Here is an 18276-nt window from a genome sequence, read left to right as displayed (position 1 = left end):
TTTTAATTTCATATTCCTCTCTCGCCAGGAGAAATTAGGTGGTGTCTGTCAGCAGAATGTCATCTGAAGGGGAATGGGCCCACCAGCGGAGATCTGGAACATGCCCCAAGGCTTCAAATTCTTGGTCAAAATCCAACTGTAGATGGTCTCAATCAACATATTCCACACCCCTTTAAATAGAATGTGATTTACTTAACCTCCTATGGCTGTGTTTTGCTAATGTTGGCTAAAAGACTCTTTAACTAGCAGAGCATAATTTGATATGCCCTGTGTTGCGGCCGTGCCACAGACAATCTATAGGTATAGATTTGCATGGCAGACAATTGGTCAATCAAGATGGTGGACAGCACATTGATTGGCACTAATGTTATGTTTGCAGTCTCTCACAATTGATGCGCAGCTTTAATTAAAACCTCAATGAGACAGTTAGTTTGAAAAAAGGTATTTTTTGACATTTTCCTTAAATATACGTTGGGTTGCAAATGTCTAAAACCATATTTGAAAATCTGGATACATTTTTTTTTACATTTAAACCTGAAACGGTTTAAAAACATTTTAAATTGACTTAAATAAATATGTGAGAATTTGCATTAATTTTTGGTCACTAATCATACTTGTGACATTGCACTGCTTTGTGCAAAAGGTCAACTGTTCTTGTTTTCACTCTAATTGTTCAATTAATCAAATAATTCTGAATTAAATTCGAAATAAATGCTTAATATAAGCATTTTCACTTGTGGTTTCAGACTTTTGGACCCCAGTGTATATGAATCCCATTTCTTTTTACTGAAGTAATAACTCTCTTCGGGAGAAATTAGTTTAATTTGGTGAAACAAAACTCAAACAGAATGCAAATAAATGCAGAGATTTGGCTGTGATTAGTTTGGCGTGCTCTTTACTAGTCTAAGTGCCATGTTAGACTTGGTGGGATTAGTTTTTATCTTGGGGGACAGAAGGCTAATATAATTTTTCAAAGAACAAATGTGCCAGCGCAGCACCAGTAATCCATCTTGTTTCCTTCACACATTTTGGGCAGCAAATGTGTGTTGCTTTTTATTCCTAGAAGGTATTGTGTGCATATGAGTGTAAGAAAAAGGGAGATGAGTATCAGTCTGAAAGAATGAAGCTGAAGAGCCATTTGTGATTAAAGGAGCCCGGTTTGAGTACACCCACAAGCCCACCGTGTTTGGCCCTGATAAACACCTTTTCTCTGCAGCTTCTGATCCTGGGGATAGATATTGCTGAAATTAAAAGCCACTCTTACTACTGGAAATATGCCATGCATTGCAAACATGAAATGAATAAATTAAATATAATAATAAGATACAGAATAACACAAAAAGCACCAAACAGAAACAAAAATGAAAATACATGAAAAATATGGTTGTTTCTTTCAGACTGATACTCATCTCCCTTTTTCTTACACTCATATGCACACAATACCTTCTAGGAATAAAAAGCAACACACATTTGCTGCCCTAAATGTGTGAAGGAAACAAGATGGATTACTGGTGCTGCGCTGGCACATTTGTTCTTTGAAAATTTATATTAACCTTCTGTCCCCCAAGATAAAAACTAATCCCACCAAGTCTAACATGGCACTTAGACTAGTAAAGAGCACGCCAAACTAATCACAGCCAAATCTCTGCATTTATTTGCATTCTGTTTGAGTTTTGTTTCACCAAATTAAACTAATTTCTCCCGAAGAGAGTTATTACTTCAGTAAAAAGAAATGGGATTCATATACACTGGGGTCCAAAAGTCTGAAACCACAAGTGAAAATGCTTATATTAAGCATTTATTTCGAATTTAATTAAGAATTATTTGATTAATTGAACAATTAGAGTGAAAACAAGAACAGTTGACCTTTTGCACAAAGCAGTGCAATGTCACAAGTATGATTAGTGACCCCAAATTAATGCAAATTCTCACATATTTATTTAAGTCAATTTAAAATGTTTTTAAACCGTTTCAGGTTTAAATGTAAAAAAAAATGTATCCAGATTTTCAAATATGGTTTTAGACATTTTTTCTAAATGTCTAAAACCATATTTGAAATATGGTTTTAGACGTATGAATAAATTAAATTTTTCATGTATTTTCATTTTTGTTTCTGTTTGGTGCTTTTTGTGTTAGTCTGTATCTTATTATTATATTTAATTTATTCATGAGTAATGGGACAAAACGGGCTTCTGAAGTGAAAAAAAGCTAGTTTATATAGTTTTAGATTCATTTGTTAAAAAAGTCAAAAGGATAGATTCAAACTGATTTTTAGGTCTAGCTATTGAACTGTCATCACAGTCAGAATGAATACCATGTTTTTTGTAGCACGTTTTAAAATGTAGTAGCCATGTGTTGTAGCCACATTATGTTTTTTTGCTTGATACTAATAGAACCTACTTAATAATGGAAATTAACTAAAAATCCCAAACAATTTCTTTACAAGTTGTTTGATGACTTTAACACATACATGACTGTTTGTCAGTAAGATTTGTAAATGTTTTTAAATGTCTCTAATGCTCACCAAGGCTGCATTTATTTGATCAAATATACAGTAAAAATGGTAATAATGTGAATTGATACTACAGTTTAAAATATTTTTTTTCTGTTGTAATATATTTTAAAATGTAATTCATTCATTTAATGACAAGGCTGAATGTTCAGCAGCTATTATTCCAGCCTTTAGTGTCACATGATCCTTTAGAAACAATTCTAAACAGTATATATTTGATAGAAGTACATCGTTTATTTGATATTAATATACATTTAAATCATTTAATTTAAGTTCTTGCTGAATAAACGTATTTCGTTCTTTTTTTAACTGTTGAATGGCAATGTACAATGTTTATTTTTATTTTGTTCATATCTAATGGAACTGGGGAAAAAAGAATGAACACCTTAAAGAAGTTTCAGAACATAATGTTTCTTTAAATTTAATTAAAACTAAGTTTAAAAGTAGAAATGTTCCTGTTTCAAAAGTGAATGGCAGGTTCAGTTTAGTTTAGTTTCCCATGAATCAGTGATTTATATGTAGAATATGAGTGGCTTAAAGCAGAGCATAACATATTTCCATTCCCATTATTTAAGTCCATTTCCCACACAACTGATTTGAAGCTAAATTATTACGGCAGCTGGTGCCGTGTTGATTTATTTCACGTTGAGAAATGACAGAATTATCTTGTGGAATGGCAAGAGCCGAATGTACCCATACTAAATCAGCACATTGAATAATTGAACAGCGTTGAATGTGTTAAGAAAATTACCTCAGGATAAGTGGAAAGGCAATGCAATCCTCCTTTTAATGTGAGGAAAAAAGTACCGGCATACGTCGCAAATGATTCTCTACAGGGAATGTATCTTGACGTCGTGGCTGACACTCAGCTCTGTGGCTTGAATATAAATATGGCACCTGTTTGTTTTAGGTTTACAAAAGTAGAGATTAGTACTTCTTTCTCCATGTTTGTCTTTACCCTCATCCTTTTCCATTTTTACAAATCTCCCCATTGCCATGGAAACGTAATGCTGGTCCCCAAGAGACGAGGGGTCAACATGCCTAGCGCTCTCAGGAAATGTCACAGCCGTTCTTTTGCTATTTTAATACCAAAGTAGAAAAAACACTATTGTACACAGCTGGTTGTCTGAAATGCCTGATCTTTGAGCTCGGCTAGGTGTCCAGATGCTTCTGTCAATCATTCCTTATCACTCCCATTATATCTGAATTGTCAAGCCCTTTGGACACCTGCAGAGTGAGCGACACCCGCAGTATTAAACCCAAGAGCCATCTCTGACTGACAAACCAAATAATGCCCATCGCAAAGATTTAGATAAAAGCCATGGGTGAATTCTATGTAAGTCAATTTCAGCGGTTTCTCTTGTAAACACACCTCAAACTTGGAGCATATTAAAGATGTTGAGCTCATGGCACATTGGAATTACTTCACTTCGTATTTTTGCCTTTATATATCAGTGTATCTCGAATAAATCAATGTCTTTCCCCGTTTTTCTGATTTATAGTGAATTTAATCAATATGGCCTGCATTATAAATGCAACTATACCACATTAACAGTAAGTCAGTAGGATTCTGTAATTTGTAAAAGTTTGACATGGTTTTGTGAGTGTCAGATGCGGCAATAATGAATGGTATGTCTTAAGAACTATTGACTCGTATACACACAAAAAAATCAATATCAATTACCTGGCTATTGGAAAAGTGTCAGAAGACAACCTTTCTGTGTCCCATTTTTCCCTTCCCCTCTTTTTCCCTTGACCAACAAGTGATTGCTCTGTTGTTCTAGCGATAACAGCGAAACTCATCGGAAGGCTCTTTTTTTTTTTCTTGGTGGCAGTAATTGCCGACTAACCTTGAGGTTGAGGAGTTGAAAGTAAAGGTACACTCATCAAGGTGGCTTCCCATAAGCAGATCTCTTGACAGAGCGTGATCAGTAATGACCTGTTTCTGCCTCCCCCGGTTTATTTATCCAACTGACAAGGTCGTCAGTTTATCAAACACGTTTCCAGGCGAAGGCCTACTGAGATATGGACACATGATCCATCTAAGTAACGGCAGGAGCTCTCTCACACCCCTCTTTAGGGTATTAGCCCTTAACATAGATCAGCCCTTCACGTTTGTGTCAACCCTCGTGCCCTATTTGGCGGATAAAATGACCTATCGGGTCCTTCTGTAGACGCTGCATGACCACCCTCCCTCTGGGTCCTCAGTTAATGTTTTTTTTTTTTAAACATCACTGATGGAACACAACCTCCAGGTAGGTCAGAGAAGGCCAGTTAGTGCCCGCTTAAATGCACTGTCGTGGACCCTATCTGGGAGATTGTATAGATATGCAACATTATGTATGAGATATTGGCTTTATGTTTGAGTTCTATTCACACTGTTAGCAATTTGAATGCTGCAGGTTGATGATGAGTCTCTAATGTTGGTCACTAGATTTCAGATTTATCCGTGCTTCTATTGATAGCCTGTTTGCAAGACAGTTTAACTCTTCTGAACTTGGAATGCCAGTGGCCACTGTCACTCATGTTGCTGCCAATTGAAAAATTAATGACTTAGGTCACTTTGTCTGCAAATCGCTGTCAGGATGAAAGCTCCTTTGCAGGAAACTCAAGAGAGATGAAGCAGCGGTGATTGGGAGAGGGAGGGAATGAGATCAGGAGCTAAGACCTTTCAGAATATGCACTGTATATTCTCTGAGAATATTTTTTATCTTTTACATAAAAAACTTTTTTAACTTTATTTATTCATGCTTTATAGATTACATAAGCACACCAGTAGGTGGCAACAAGTGAATCATTCACTCAACTGAATTCATTCGTACATAACACTGATTTATTAAGGAATGCCACTTTTATTTTATTTCAGTTTTTTAAAATATTATTATTATGTTATATTTAAATATTATTTATATTTAAACTCAAATGGTCATCAAATCAAACACAAAATGGTGAATTGTTTTGCTGTTTGTTTTTTGGGAAAACAGTGAGATGATATTCTTGTTTGTTATCATTATTTCCTTCTTTTTTTTTTTTAGACAAGGTGGTCAAGAAAATATTTTGTATATCAGAATCTTTTTATTTCACCTTGCTTAAGACTGTTCTATTTGACCTAGCATTAGGTGGAAGAAAGCTAGTTGAAGTTTATGAAAAGATGCGCTCAGACTGCAGATGTCTCAACAAATTCAGCAGAATTGTTATTATTCCGCTCATGCTTCCATTTCAGAAGCAAATGTTTTGAAATGAAAAAGAATTTAACAAACATTAATGACAATAATCCTTCACACATTACAAGATTTTTCAGAATCATGCCTTTAGTTTTGTACCATTCTTACAAAAAATAAAAAATAAAATGTAAACAAAAAACGAGACCAATTCACAGAGGTTTATGGCATAGACTTTTGGCCAGTAAACAGCCAGAAGAGGCAACAAGTACTGTATTTAGCCCACGCCATCCACTTTATGATTTCCAGAGGAAAGCTTCTATAGAATGTCTCTAAATAATGCCTCCTATCTGTCTTCCCCCCAGCAAAAAATAAAAAGACAAAATAGCTTGCTTTTGCCTCAGTGGCATAGATGTCTTTGTACCAACTCGAAGTACACTTATGGGGAGATTAGAGAATTCCCTGCAACATAGTGCCTATCTTTAAACTGCTCACCAGCGGCGTGTCATACAGGCTTGTATCCTGGTAGGAGATTTACAGCTGTCCTTATTAGTTGTTACGAAGAGGAGACGAGGAGACCAGCACTCAGGTTCATCTCGCTGGTTAATTATTGATAGGTCTTCATTCGCTCAGACTTGATGGAGAGACTGGTGTGCTTGTCCAGGAATAGATGCTCTCCGGGTATGTTAAAGTCCACAGACCGCACCACCAACCTTAGGAGTCTCCTCTGTTTGAACCCATCAATGTCAGAATGCATCCATAAGGTTTGCTTACTCTGCTGAAAATACTGGCTTAGAAATTTCCATGCTGGCTTATACTGGTTAATGCTCTTTTGGATCAGCAAAACCAAAGCTTGCTGGTTAAACAAGTTATAAAGCTTGCTAGAGACACCATCAGCATGACATTTTAATTGCTCAGATGTTGCTGTTTCATAGCTCTGAAACATTCTTTAAATGTTTCTCCTAAATTTCGTAGGAGAAGCAAAATTGAAACAAATTTGATAGATATTGTGAATACTTTATCAATAATTGGTTGTAGGTATCCTGGCAAACCTGAGCTCAGTTTGAGATATTTATAAGAACAGTGTGAGATTACTTTTTCTGTATAGAAATCTGCGAAATAAGAGACTTTCTCCTGGAATAGCCACCTCGATGAAACAGTTGAGATATTGTGGTTTGTCATTGCTGGTGGCCTCACTTTTTTTTCTGACACACTTATCCTCCATATGTCAAAGTACTTTTCCATGAAAGAATTGTCTAAAGGTGAAAAGAGACAGAGAGACTATAGCATTATAAAAGGATGGGCAAACAAATGTATCTCATAACTCATAAAACATCACCAACTGCTGCAAACGAAGGAGAGCTGCACAAAAGCAGGTCATGCCTTGATCTAGATAAGACAATGTGCTGGCCTATTTGTTGGTAATCTCTGGAGGTAGGGTGCATAACATAGGAGCCAGGGAGAAAGGAAAAGAAGGGAAGAACTTCACCGCTATCATTGATAAACTGTATTGAACCTGCTTTGTTGTGACCTGCAATTGTTGTGCATGTTCTGGTTTACTTTTTGTATGTGATTATATATGCACTACCATTCTAAAGTTTAAGGTCAGTAATAAATTAATACCTTTAGTAGGGATGGGCGTTTTCCGCAAATATCACATTCGAATATTTGAGCTCACAAAAAAAGCGAATATTCGAATATTCGTTTATTTAAATTAAGTTTAATGAGACAGATGTATTTTTCAGCAACATTGATTGTTTCCGTCATTTTTGAAGCTTGAACATTACACATCGTGTTTTGTAGCTGAAAACCTTAAACAATGTGTGCAAACAAACAAAAGTACAGATTAAAAAAAAAAAAGTGAACAAAGAAAAAACTTAAAGCACCCTGCAGCAATTAGGCTATTGTACAGAATGTAGCTTACACTTAACTTTGAAACTGTCAGCAAATCTTGTTTGCTTTTTTTTCTATTGTTTTACATGTTCTTGTTAAGAAACACGGGCATGTAAACATGATCGGGGGAAAGTTGGCTCCTTAGTCTGTTAATAGTAAGGCCTGGGCACGGAGAAAACGCACTCTGACGGCACAGACGTTGGCGGGACTCACAAATAACGGTGTGCTAAGCGAATAAGTTTTGTGAAGCGCTTCGTGTTTTCGTTTCACCACTGAATGGGATCGTCATCTGGTGGAATACATGGCTCCAGCAAGAACTGTTCCCACTCGTCTCAGATGGACTCTCTGTAATCATCGCTGAAGAATAGGCTCAGCCTTTTCCGACGAGTGGGCATTGCATCCTCTTCATCGTTGGTGACGGCGGCTGCATCTGCACCACTTGCATCAAGGAAAATGTTCTGATAATGTTCAAAAAAGTTTTTTTTTTCTTACATCTCTCTCGTGTTTTCATCGAGAAACCTGAGATGTTTGTGCAGAGGGTCTAGGGCAGACGCGAGAAGAGGAGTTTTCACTGCATCCTCCAAGTTAGCGGTGTTTTTTCGTTGCTCCACGACATATTTGAAGTACTGTAGAAGACCGCAGTTCTTATTCATTCATTAATTATTTTTTGCTTGTATACATCTTCAAATATGCCGTGGAGAATCACAGAAAGTGACCAATTTTTATTTTATTTTATTTTTTTATTTTTATTTTTTATGGCAAGCAAAAATATAGCGAAAATTCGAATATCATTTTTATTTATCGAAATATTAGAGCAGAACGAATATTCGAATGTTCGACTATCCGTGCACACTCCTAACCTTTAGTTGGTGTGCAGTGATCAAAAGGGACAGCAAAGACATTTATGTTCTGTTAAAATAAAAATAGATTTTAAAATATACTAAACTAGAAAACATTTATATTACATTGTAAAAATATTTCACAATATCACTGTTTTTGCTGTATTTTTATATGTAAAAAAATTGAATAAAAAATCAGCCTCTGTAAAGTTTATGCAATATCATTAAAAATGTCTTGTGTGACAGATGCTGAAGGCTTTCCACTAGATGTTGGAACATGGCTGCAGGGATTTTCTTGACACTGAGGTCAGAAACTGATGTTCCAATTCATCCCAACGGTGTTCAGTGGGGTTCATGTCTGGGCTTTGTGCAGGCTAATCGAGTTCTTCACACTCTGTAAACACATTTTACTAGTGCCATCCTATGACAGTGCCATGTGCAAAATCACTGAGCTCTTCGGTACACCCTGTTCTACTGAAAAGGAGATTGCATTGGTGTACGTCTAGTAATGGATGAAGCTCAAATAACACATGATTGTCCATTTTGTGCAAGTGTGCAGAAAACACCATATCTGACCGTTGTGTGTTTTGGCCATTTTGTATTTTCTCTCTTTTACAATATGTTTACCAGATTGTCATTTTCCACACTTAAACAATGTTAATTAGAAATGTATTATTTATTGGGGTCTCCCCAGAGTCATTGATGAAATCCACAGTTTGCTTATTTATTTTAAATGTTTAGTACACGCCAATTAAACATTTCTTCCCCCCAAGCTATCACAGCTTTTAAAAATAGTACCATCTATACTATGATACCATGTTGTTGTCTCTCTCTCTCTCTCTCTCTCTCTCTCTCTCTCGCTCTTTCTCATTGTATTGTATTGTGTATTATTGAGTAATGTGGCTAAAATAATTAGAATAACATCATGAATTAATGAAGCCCTCCCTATTCTTCTCCCTCATCCTCAAGGTCTCCACATCATGTGGTTTATCTTTGACGATGTGTTTTATGTGTGTATGCACTTCATGGTTTAAAGGCCGTTATTGTGCAAAGATCATTTCGTATTTTTTATTTTTCTGATTTTTCAATTGACCTACATAAAAACAGGTGTTAAAATTTAAATTGGTTTGATTCTGGTTCAAGGATCAATATTTGAAAATATTTCAATGATAATTTTAAATGGCCTATGGAAAATATCCTGGCAGCATGAAGACTTTGTCCAAATACTCCTTCCTTCCAACAATTTTCTTTGTGGGGAAAAACCATAAGCATTTCAATGCCACTCTTATTCCTCTTAAAAACACGTTGACGGCAAGTTTGCTGAAGGTGGGGATTTGAGTTCTGACAAGACAAAGGATTCTTAGCTATCTGCAAAGGGTGAAAAGCCTTCAAAACTGTCCTGAAATTGCACTCTTTTTCCCCAAAACGTTCTCTGTAAGAATGTGTAGATCGTCTTGCATCACACACTTAAACAGCTGCAAAACATGTTGCCATTCTTTTATCCTGTCAAAAAAATTGCTTTTGTTGATTGTTGGCTTGAAATCACAGAAGCACTCTAAAGTAATATTATCATGTGTGTCTATGTTTGCATTGCAGAATTGCTATACTGGATAGTGGAAGCCTTCGGATATCCAACACCACCAAAGCGGATGCTGGCACGTACACATGTGCTGCCCAAAACCAGTTTGGCGAGGCCAGCAGCTCAGGGAACCTGCTTGTTAAAGGTATTTGCTTAAATTCTTTTCTGCCACATATTTATTGGATATTTGCTTTTATATAGGACATTCTGTGTTATGCATCCGCCCAATCCCCATTACAACATATTCTGTATGCTCATATGTATTTTGTCTTAGTATATACCTTCCAAAGATATCTGATTTTAGCCAAGTGGAATCCTTTTATTTCCTAATGAGATGAAGGAGTGTAGGAGGGACCCGAATCACACTTGTGTTGAGTGACTGGAGCAGTGAGTTATTATGCTGTATTAAATATGAATGAGCAGTGGGTGTGTGTTGCTGAGCAAGTTCACTTAGGAGTGTTTTAAGGCTGGGGGTAATTTCAGTATGTGAGAACCACTCAGTTGAGGTCTCCATACCCTGAAATTTCAATTTGAATTGGAATTTAGGTTGTCAAACAGGATGCATGCTTGAATGATTTTAAAGTAGAATTAAAATCATTCAAGTTCAAAGACATTCTAAAGTTAAGCAGCTGCACTTTTTAAGTCGAAAAGACAAACTTAAATCTTGGCTGGACATCCATCAGTTTCAGATGCAATTCAAAATCCAATTCAGCTGCTTGGGGGGCTTTGCCAATCGATTTCCACCTTATTAATTTAAAAGACTAATTCTTCAGTTCTGTATGTTGCACAGCCCTGAAGATGGGAGAGTCTGTTGTCTAGCTCTGGGCGTTACAAAATGTTGTGAACCTACTGAAATGAATCAAATATGTGATAAATTGCAACATTATGCTTTAAGGCAAGGAATTAATTAAGGCCATTTTGAGCAGTCCGGACTCTTCTTTTTCATTTCATTCTGTTTTAAATTGGGTGGGATGCTAGCAGTACTTGAACCACCAACTGTTATTCACCCAGAAAGTTGGCAAAAATTCATAATAAAGGTGAACCAGGCAGCACGACGACAAATTTAGATTTAGTTAAAGTATTTGGCGAAGGTCAAAATAAATGAGGAGAAGGGCTGTGAAAAAATAATACACTAAAATCACAGATATTTCTAATTGGTTAGGATTCAGGGAAAATTAATTTTGTCCAAATAGGGCTTTAACTTCACATTATAGTTTATTTATTTAAGATATGTAGCTTTCTGGCCAACACCCCATACCACAGCATCTTTGAAAATCATACATGAAAATAATTAGACTCCTTACTGATATAAAACGTACTCGGTTACTAAACGTAACCTCGGTTCTCTCTAGAAGAGCGAACGAGTACTGCGTCTTAGCTAAGACGCTACGGGAAAAGTCTCTTTTCACGAAATACTGAAGCAAAAAATTATCCTTAATTTTGTATTTTTGTAAAGCGCATTTGCAGCAGTACACAGCCATAGGCGAGACGGCTCGTTCGCTCATTGGCTTGTTCTGCGGCAACTGCACAGCCTATCGAGCGCGGGCTGATGCAACATCAGACCAATAAGGGCGCTTCGCGCCCTTCTTGCCACTTCCCGCCGAAACGGGTGTGGCCCAACCTATAAAAGGAGCTCGAAAAGGCTGACTCACCTGATTTATTTCATCGCCGAAGCGAACCAGAGTGAATCGTGCGCACGGCAGAGAACGCAGTACTCGTTCGCTCTTCTAGAGAGAACCGAGGTTACGTTTAGTAACCGAGTACGTTCTCTTACGAGAGCTCTCTCGTACTGCGTCTTAGCTAAGACGCTACGGGAACCGAGTGTAAAACGCCGTGCGCGCAGGGATCACACACCAATAAACCTGAAGCAACGCCCAGGATTTACAGTGCACAGTCACCTGAGGGACTCACAGAGAGTCCAGGACAGAAAAGGGAAAAAGCCCTCCGTCCCATATCTAGCAGCATCCGTAGATGTGGCAATATGACGTCACACAGCCGAGGCAAGGCCTGACCAATGTGGCAATGCGGGTCTTACGCAATACTGCCCATATAACAGTCGGCAGCGCATAGCGCTCGTGAACTCAGAATTCCCCTCAGGGCCCTGATTCGCCTATACCGACAGCAGCCTGGCTTGCAAGGCGGGAACCTCCAGGTTATAGAACCTGATAAATGTAGACGGCGAGGCCCAACCTGCCGCCATACATATATCCTGCAAGGAGATCCCAGTAGACCACGCCCACGACGAGGCGATGCCTCTTGTGGAGTGTGCTCTGACGCCCAACGGGCACTGAAGGCCCCTGGAAGCGTAAGCTAACGCTATGGCGTCAACTATCCATCTGGATAGAGTCTGTCTCGAAACAGCCATTCCCTTGGAACGCCCACCGAACGAGACAAATAGCTGCTCCGTCTGCCGAAAGGCAGCAGAGCGAGACACATAAGCTCTTAAAACCCTGACAGGGCAAAGAAGACTCGAGTCTCCATCCTCCCCTGACACCGGCAGGGCAGACAGGGCAATAACCTGAGCCCGAAACGGTGTGTTGAGGGATTTCGGCACATAACCGTGCCTAGGTTTGAGTATGACTCTTGAGTCATTGGGCCCAAACTCCAAGCACGACTGGCTCACCGAGAGCGCGTGCAAATCACCCACACACTTCACAGAAGCGAGAGCCAACAAGAATACTGTCTTGAACGACAGATGCTGAAGGCTAATCGATTGGATAGGCTTGAAAGGGGGACCTTTCAAGGCCTCCAAAACCGCCGCGAGGTCCCACATAGGGACTGACGGAGGTCTGGGAGGATTCAGCCTCCTAGCTCCTCTGAGGAACCGGATGACTAAATCATTCCTTCCTATTGACTGACCGGACGCCGTTTCAGAAAACGCCACGATGGCAGCCACATAAACTTTGAGCGCGGATGGGGCTCTGCCCTTATCCAACAGCTCCTGAAGGAAGGAGAGGACCTCCGTCACCTCACAACTAAGGGGTGAATAACCTCGAGCTGTGCACCAGCTGGAGAACACCGACCACTTCGAGGCATACAGACGTCGTGTCGACGGAGCTCTAGCCTGAGTGATGGTATTTAGCACTCTCACTGCGAGATCAGCGGGTAACCATTGAGTGCCCATACATAGAGGGACCACAACTCCGGTTGAGGGTGCCAAATCGAGCCCCTGGCCTGCGAGAGGAGGTCTCTCCTCAATGGTACCGGCCACGGGGCGACATCTGCTAACTGCATCAAATCTGGGAACCATGGTTGGTTCTTCCAAAGAGGTGCTACAAGCAGTATTGAACATCTCGTTTCTCTCACCCGTTCTATCACCTCTGGAAGGAGGGAGACGGGAGGGAACGCATAAAGCGGGCAGCACGGCCATCTCCGTGACAGCGCGCTTTCGTTCTTGGAAAAGAACGCGGGGCAGTGAGCGTCTTCGTGGGACGCAAAGAGGTCCACCTCCGCCATGCCAAATCTCTGCCACAACAGCCGGACTGTTTGCGGGTGTAGAGACCATTCGCCCGTAGGAACATTGCCTCTGGACAGCCTGTCTGGACCCAGATTCTGCAGTCCAGGCACATGCACTGCTCTCAGCGAGCACACGTTGCGCTGAGCCCAAATCAGGAGGCGTTCCGTCAGCCTGCACAGGTTTCGGGACCCGAGACCGACCTGGCGATTTATGTAGGACACCACGGACATGTTGTCCGAACGGACTATGACGTGGTGATCCTTGATATGGGGACAAAAGCGCGTCAGCGCGTTCTCCACTGCCAGCATTTCCAGGCAGTTGATATGATGGAGCTTTTCCCATTCTGACCATAGGCCAAAGGACGGTCTGCCTTCGAGCAGCGCTCCCCATCCCGAAGTGGAGGCGTCCGTCGACACCATTTTCACACTCGGGGAAGTCCCCAGGCTTACACCTGATCGGTACCAGCCGTTCGCTGTCCAAGGTGCTAGAGCCGCAACACAGCTCTGATCGACCTTGAAATGCAGCCGGCCAGACGCCCACGCTCTGCGCGGCACCCGAGCCTTCAGCCAGAACTGCAGGGGGCGCATGCGGAGCAGGCCCAGCCGCAGAACCGGAGATGCTGAGGCCATGAAACCCAGCATCTTTTGACAGTGTTTGAGCGACACAGTCGCGCCACAGCGGAAAGAACTCGCTGCACGCTGAATGCCCATCGCGCGCTGTGGTGACAGCCGCGCCGTCATGGAACACGAGTTCAGAACTATACCCAGAAACAGGATCATCTGACTGGGGTTCAGCGAACTCTTCACCCAATTGACACTGAGGCCGAGCTTCTCGAGGTGATCGAGTAAAACGGCTCTGTGTTCCATGAGCTCCGCTCATGATCGGGCCAGAACCAGCCAGTCGTCCAAATAATTCAGCACTCGTGTGCCTCTGAGTCTAAGAGGAGCGAGCGCTGCAGCCATGCACCTCGTAAACGTACGAGGAGCTACGGACAAGCCGAATGGCAGGACTGCAAACTGGTATGCCTGGCCCTCGAAGGCGAATCTCAAATATCGCCTGTGGTTTGACGCTATCTGTATTTGAAAATACGCGTCCTTCAGATCTATTGACATGAACCAGTCCCCTCTGCGAATCTGCGCGAGGAGCTTCCTGGTCGTGAGCATTTTGAAACTGCGTTTCATCAATGCCTGTTCAGCTGTCTTAGATCCAGTATGGGCCGGAGACCCCCGTCTCTCTTGGGCACCAGAAAGTATCTGCTGTACAGCCCCCCCTCGCTTTGAGACACAGGCTCTACAGCCCCTTTGCTCAACAGTTTTGATATTTCGGCCCGAAGTATGTGTGCTACTTCTGTTTTGACCGTAGTTTCGACGCGCGCTGAAAAGCACGGTGGGCGTCGAGAAAACTGTAGCGTGTAGCCTCTCTTTATAATGCCTAGCACCCAATCCGAAACCCCTGGAAGCACTGACCATGCATTTGCATGAATGGCTAAGGGCTGGATGCGAAACGCGCTCTGTTGACTGGGCAACGGCGGCGCTCGAGTGTGCTGCGCATCTGAGGCGGGGAGCGCGTTGATCACAGCGGGCAGATCGCTCTTCCTCGACCCCGTTCCGGCGCTTAACCGACTGGAGGGAGGCTGAGCGGGTCCCGTGGGACTCGATATATCTGCGAGTAACCGTGGGCTGCATGTGTGCACTTTTACCACTTTAAACTCGCTGTCTGCCTGTGCAGAATGTACGTGCACGGGCCTCGTTTTTACAGAAGCCCCGCGCCGTATGTGACATAGTGTATGTGGGCACTGGGAAGTGGGCACGTTTACTATGCGGCGCGCTCGACCGATCTGTGTCGATCTTATGTGCGCTAGCCCTGTGTGCAGGGCTGTGCTTATATGTGGAGATGGGCACTGGGTAGTGGGCATCGTCACTGCATTTATAGCACCATCGGCCGTGGCCGGACGAGCACACACGGGTTTCGTTTTTACAGAAACCACATGACGCGTGTGACATAGTAATAGTGGGCACTGAGGGGTGGGCACGTTTACTATGCAGTGTGCGCGACCGACTTGAGTCGACATTATGGGCGCAGGCCCTGTGTGCAGGGCTGTGCTTACATGTGGAGATGGGCACTGAGGAGTGGGCATCGTCACTACATTTATAGCACCATCGGCCGTGGCCGGACGAACGTGCACGGGTTTCGTTTTTACAGAAACCACATGACGCGTGTGACATAGTGATTGTGGGCACTGAGGAGTGGGCACGTCTACTATGTAGTGCGCGTGATCGACTTGAGTCGCTTTTATAGGCGCGAGCCCTGTGTGAAGGGCTGTGCTTATATGCGGAGATGGGCACTGAGCAGTGGGCATCGTCACTTCATTTATAGCACCATCGGCCGTGGCCGGGACACCAGAAATTACACCTTTTTCGGGAAATATCTGGGTAGCCGTGATAACGGTTTTCGTGTGCAGGCAAGCGGGCAACCGTACAGGCTTGCGCATTGCAAACAACGCTGAAACAGTCACAATCTCTGGAAACTGAAACAGCGGCGCGCTTAGGTGAGAGCCCGGCCGCAGCGGAACTCGTACACCGGCGCTTCGATGAAGCAGCCATCGTGTGTAGTGCCGACGCAGCGTCATGCAGCATGCGTAGATGGCTTTCCCAGGATGGCTTCGGGGCTCCCGGCCTCACCGTAATCCTCTGCCGCGGTCCCCGCGGCGCGGGGCGACGGCCAGTAGAGCGAGAACGGGGGTCTCGAGCTGCGTTGCTGAAGCTGTTGTGATAACGGCTTTTGTGTGCAGGCAAGCGGGCAACTGTGCAGGCTTGCGCATTGCAGAAAACGCTGAGACAGTCACAATTCCTGGAACTGAAACAGCGGCGCGCTTGGGTGAGAGCTCGGCCACAGCGGAACTCGTACACCTGCGCTTCGATGAAGCAGCCATCGTTAGTAGCGCCGACGCAGCGTCACACAGGAGGCTTTAGATGGCAACACCGCTTTTGCCGCCGTCCAGCAGAGGGCGGACAAAGGTGCGTCGCTATCGCCTGTTCCACCGGCGGAAGTGAGTGGTAGTTCCTGTTTTTAGCATCATCAGTGTGGAGAATGCTAGTGAGACAGACGAACGAGTTCGTGCTGAATATGGAGCGTTCCAAGCCTTCGCCACCTCTTCGTGAAGCTCAGGAAGAAATGAGGCGGGCTTTGAGAAGTACGCTCATCCGAAAGGGAAATACCATCCAGCCGGGAACGAGAGGGGGGGGCGCTGGTGCAAACCACTCGCGGCCGAGACTCATCGCGGCCAACACGATCATTCGCCCCGGCTCCTTCTCGATGTCAGCTCGTCTGCTGGGCTTCTGAGCAGAAGGCGCGAGATCCTCGGAGCTCGCCCAGCCCTCACTGCCCGAAGCTAGCAGAGAGCGCGTGTCCTCTTCCCCCGACGCGGCCCTGAGATCGACTTCCTCGGACGACGCGCCGGCAAACAGCGGGCGCTGCCCACCGGGAAGCGATGCAGGGGGGGCCGGTGAAGCAGGGCGAACCGGCGAGCTCGGTTGAGCTGAAGACGGTTCCGGAATCCGCTGGAAGCGATGCTTTTACGGCGCCTCAGCGCAGCGGAGAATGCAGGCTCAGAGAAAAAGGCCAGGCGAGTCCTCAGAGTCACCATGGCAACAGCTCGCAGTGGGGGCATCCGCCGTCAGCGAGCGAGCGCTGCATGATCTTCACCCAGGCAGGAGACACAGATGACGTACCGGTCTCCCTCGCTGAGTGGGGCTCTGACGAGCCGCAGGAAGGCATCTTAAAAAAGACGCGAGCTCTTTTACGAGTGTGTGTCGCAGGGCGAACACACACACACATAAAGAACAGCTTGTATATAACAGGATTGAAAGGATATAGGCGCCGGATAGCGCAGCAGGAACGGCAATGGAAGGCGGCGATGCCAGCAGCTTCAGAATGGCTCGTCCTGCTGATGTGCTTTCTCAGACGGCGCTTGCTTCCTCCGTGATCCAGCGATGCGTGAGCTTCGCTGAAGAGATGAAAAATCAGGTGAGTCAGCCTTTTCGAGCTCCTTTTATAGGTTGGGCCACACCCGTTTCGGCGGGAAGTGGCAAGAAGGGCGCGAAGCGCCCTTATTGGTCTGATGTTGCATCAGCCCGCGCTCGATAGGCTGTGCAGTTGCCGCAGAACAAGCCAATGAGCGAACGAGCCGTCTCGCCTATGGCTGTGTACTGCTGCAAATGCGCTTTACAAAAATACAAAATTAAGGATAATTTTTTGCTTCAGTATTTCGTGAAAAGAGACTTTTCCCGTAGCGTCTTAGCTAAGACGCAGTACGAGAGAGCTCTCGTAAGAGAACCATCTTAAACAATTAGTTCGCCCAGAAATGAAAATTCTGTCATTAACTACTTACCCTCATGTCGTTCCGAAGGCCTTTGTTCTTGTGGTGAGTCATTAATGACAGAATTTTCATTTTTGGGTGAACTAACTCTTTAAACCAGCCTTTTCCAGCACAGCTATCCGAAGCACTTAGTAAAAGTAGTTTACATCCATTTTATCAAAAAAGATGTCCTTAACAAACATTCAGGAGGTTCATTTTAATGTGATTCTGCAGAAAGCAAAGTTACAGGTCTATAAATACCTGTGTATTTATCATAAAGTTCTTTTAAAAGTGAATAATTTCTCAAACCGCATGGTTTATTGTGCCTTAAGTGTGACGTTTTAGTCTACTTCATTAACCTTTATCAGCCATTGAAACTAAATCATTGCTTGTCAAGGGGAGATCCATCAAAAACTCAATAAATATTGAGTTTCCTTCATTTTGTATTCGTATGTAGTATGTTATCAAGTTATTGACA

The 18276-nt window shown here is 43.1% G+C and overlaps 1 protein-coding gene across 2 annotated transcripts in view; it reads left to right on the top strand.

Annotated features, from left to right (window-relative positions):
- The window catches only part of LOC132151643 (contactin-4-like), a 148379-nt gene that overhangs the window by 105147 nt on the left and 24956 nt on the right, over window positions 1-18276 (top strand). For both annotated transcript variants that reach the window (XM_059559899.1, XM_059559898.1), the window contains exon 11: window positions 10002-10129. In XM_059559899.1, the coding sequence (XP_059415882.1) occupies window positions 10002-10129 (128 nt within the window). The remainder of the gene's footprint in view (window positions 1-10001; window positions 10130-18276) is intronic.

The sequence above is a fragment of the Carassius carassius genome, chromosome 10, assembly GCF_963082965.1.
Source record: "Carassius carassius chromosome 10, fCarCar2.1, whole genome shotgun sequence".
Lineage (NCBI taxonomy): Eukaryota > Metazoa > Chordata > Actinopteri > Cypriniformes > Cyprinidae > Carassius > Carassius carassius.
The sequence above is the reverse complement of the archived record's forward strand: the minus strand, read 5'-3'. Positions and strand labels throughout refer to the sequence as shown.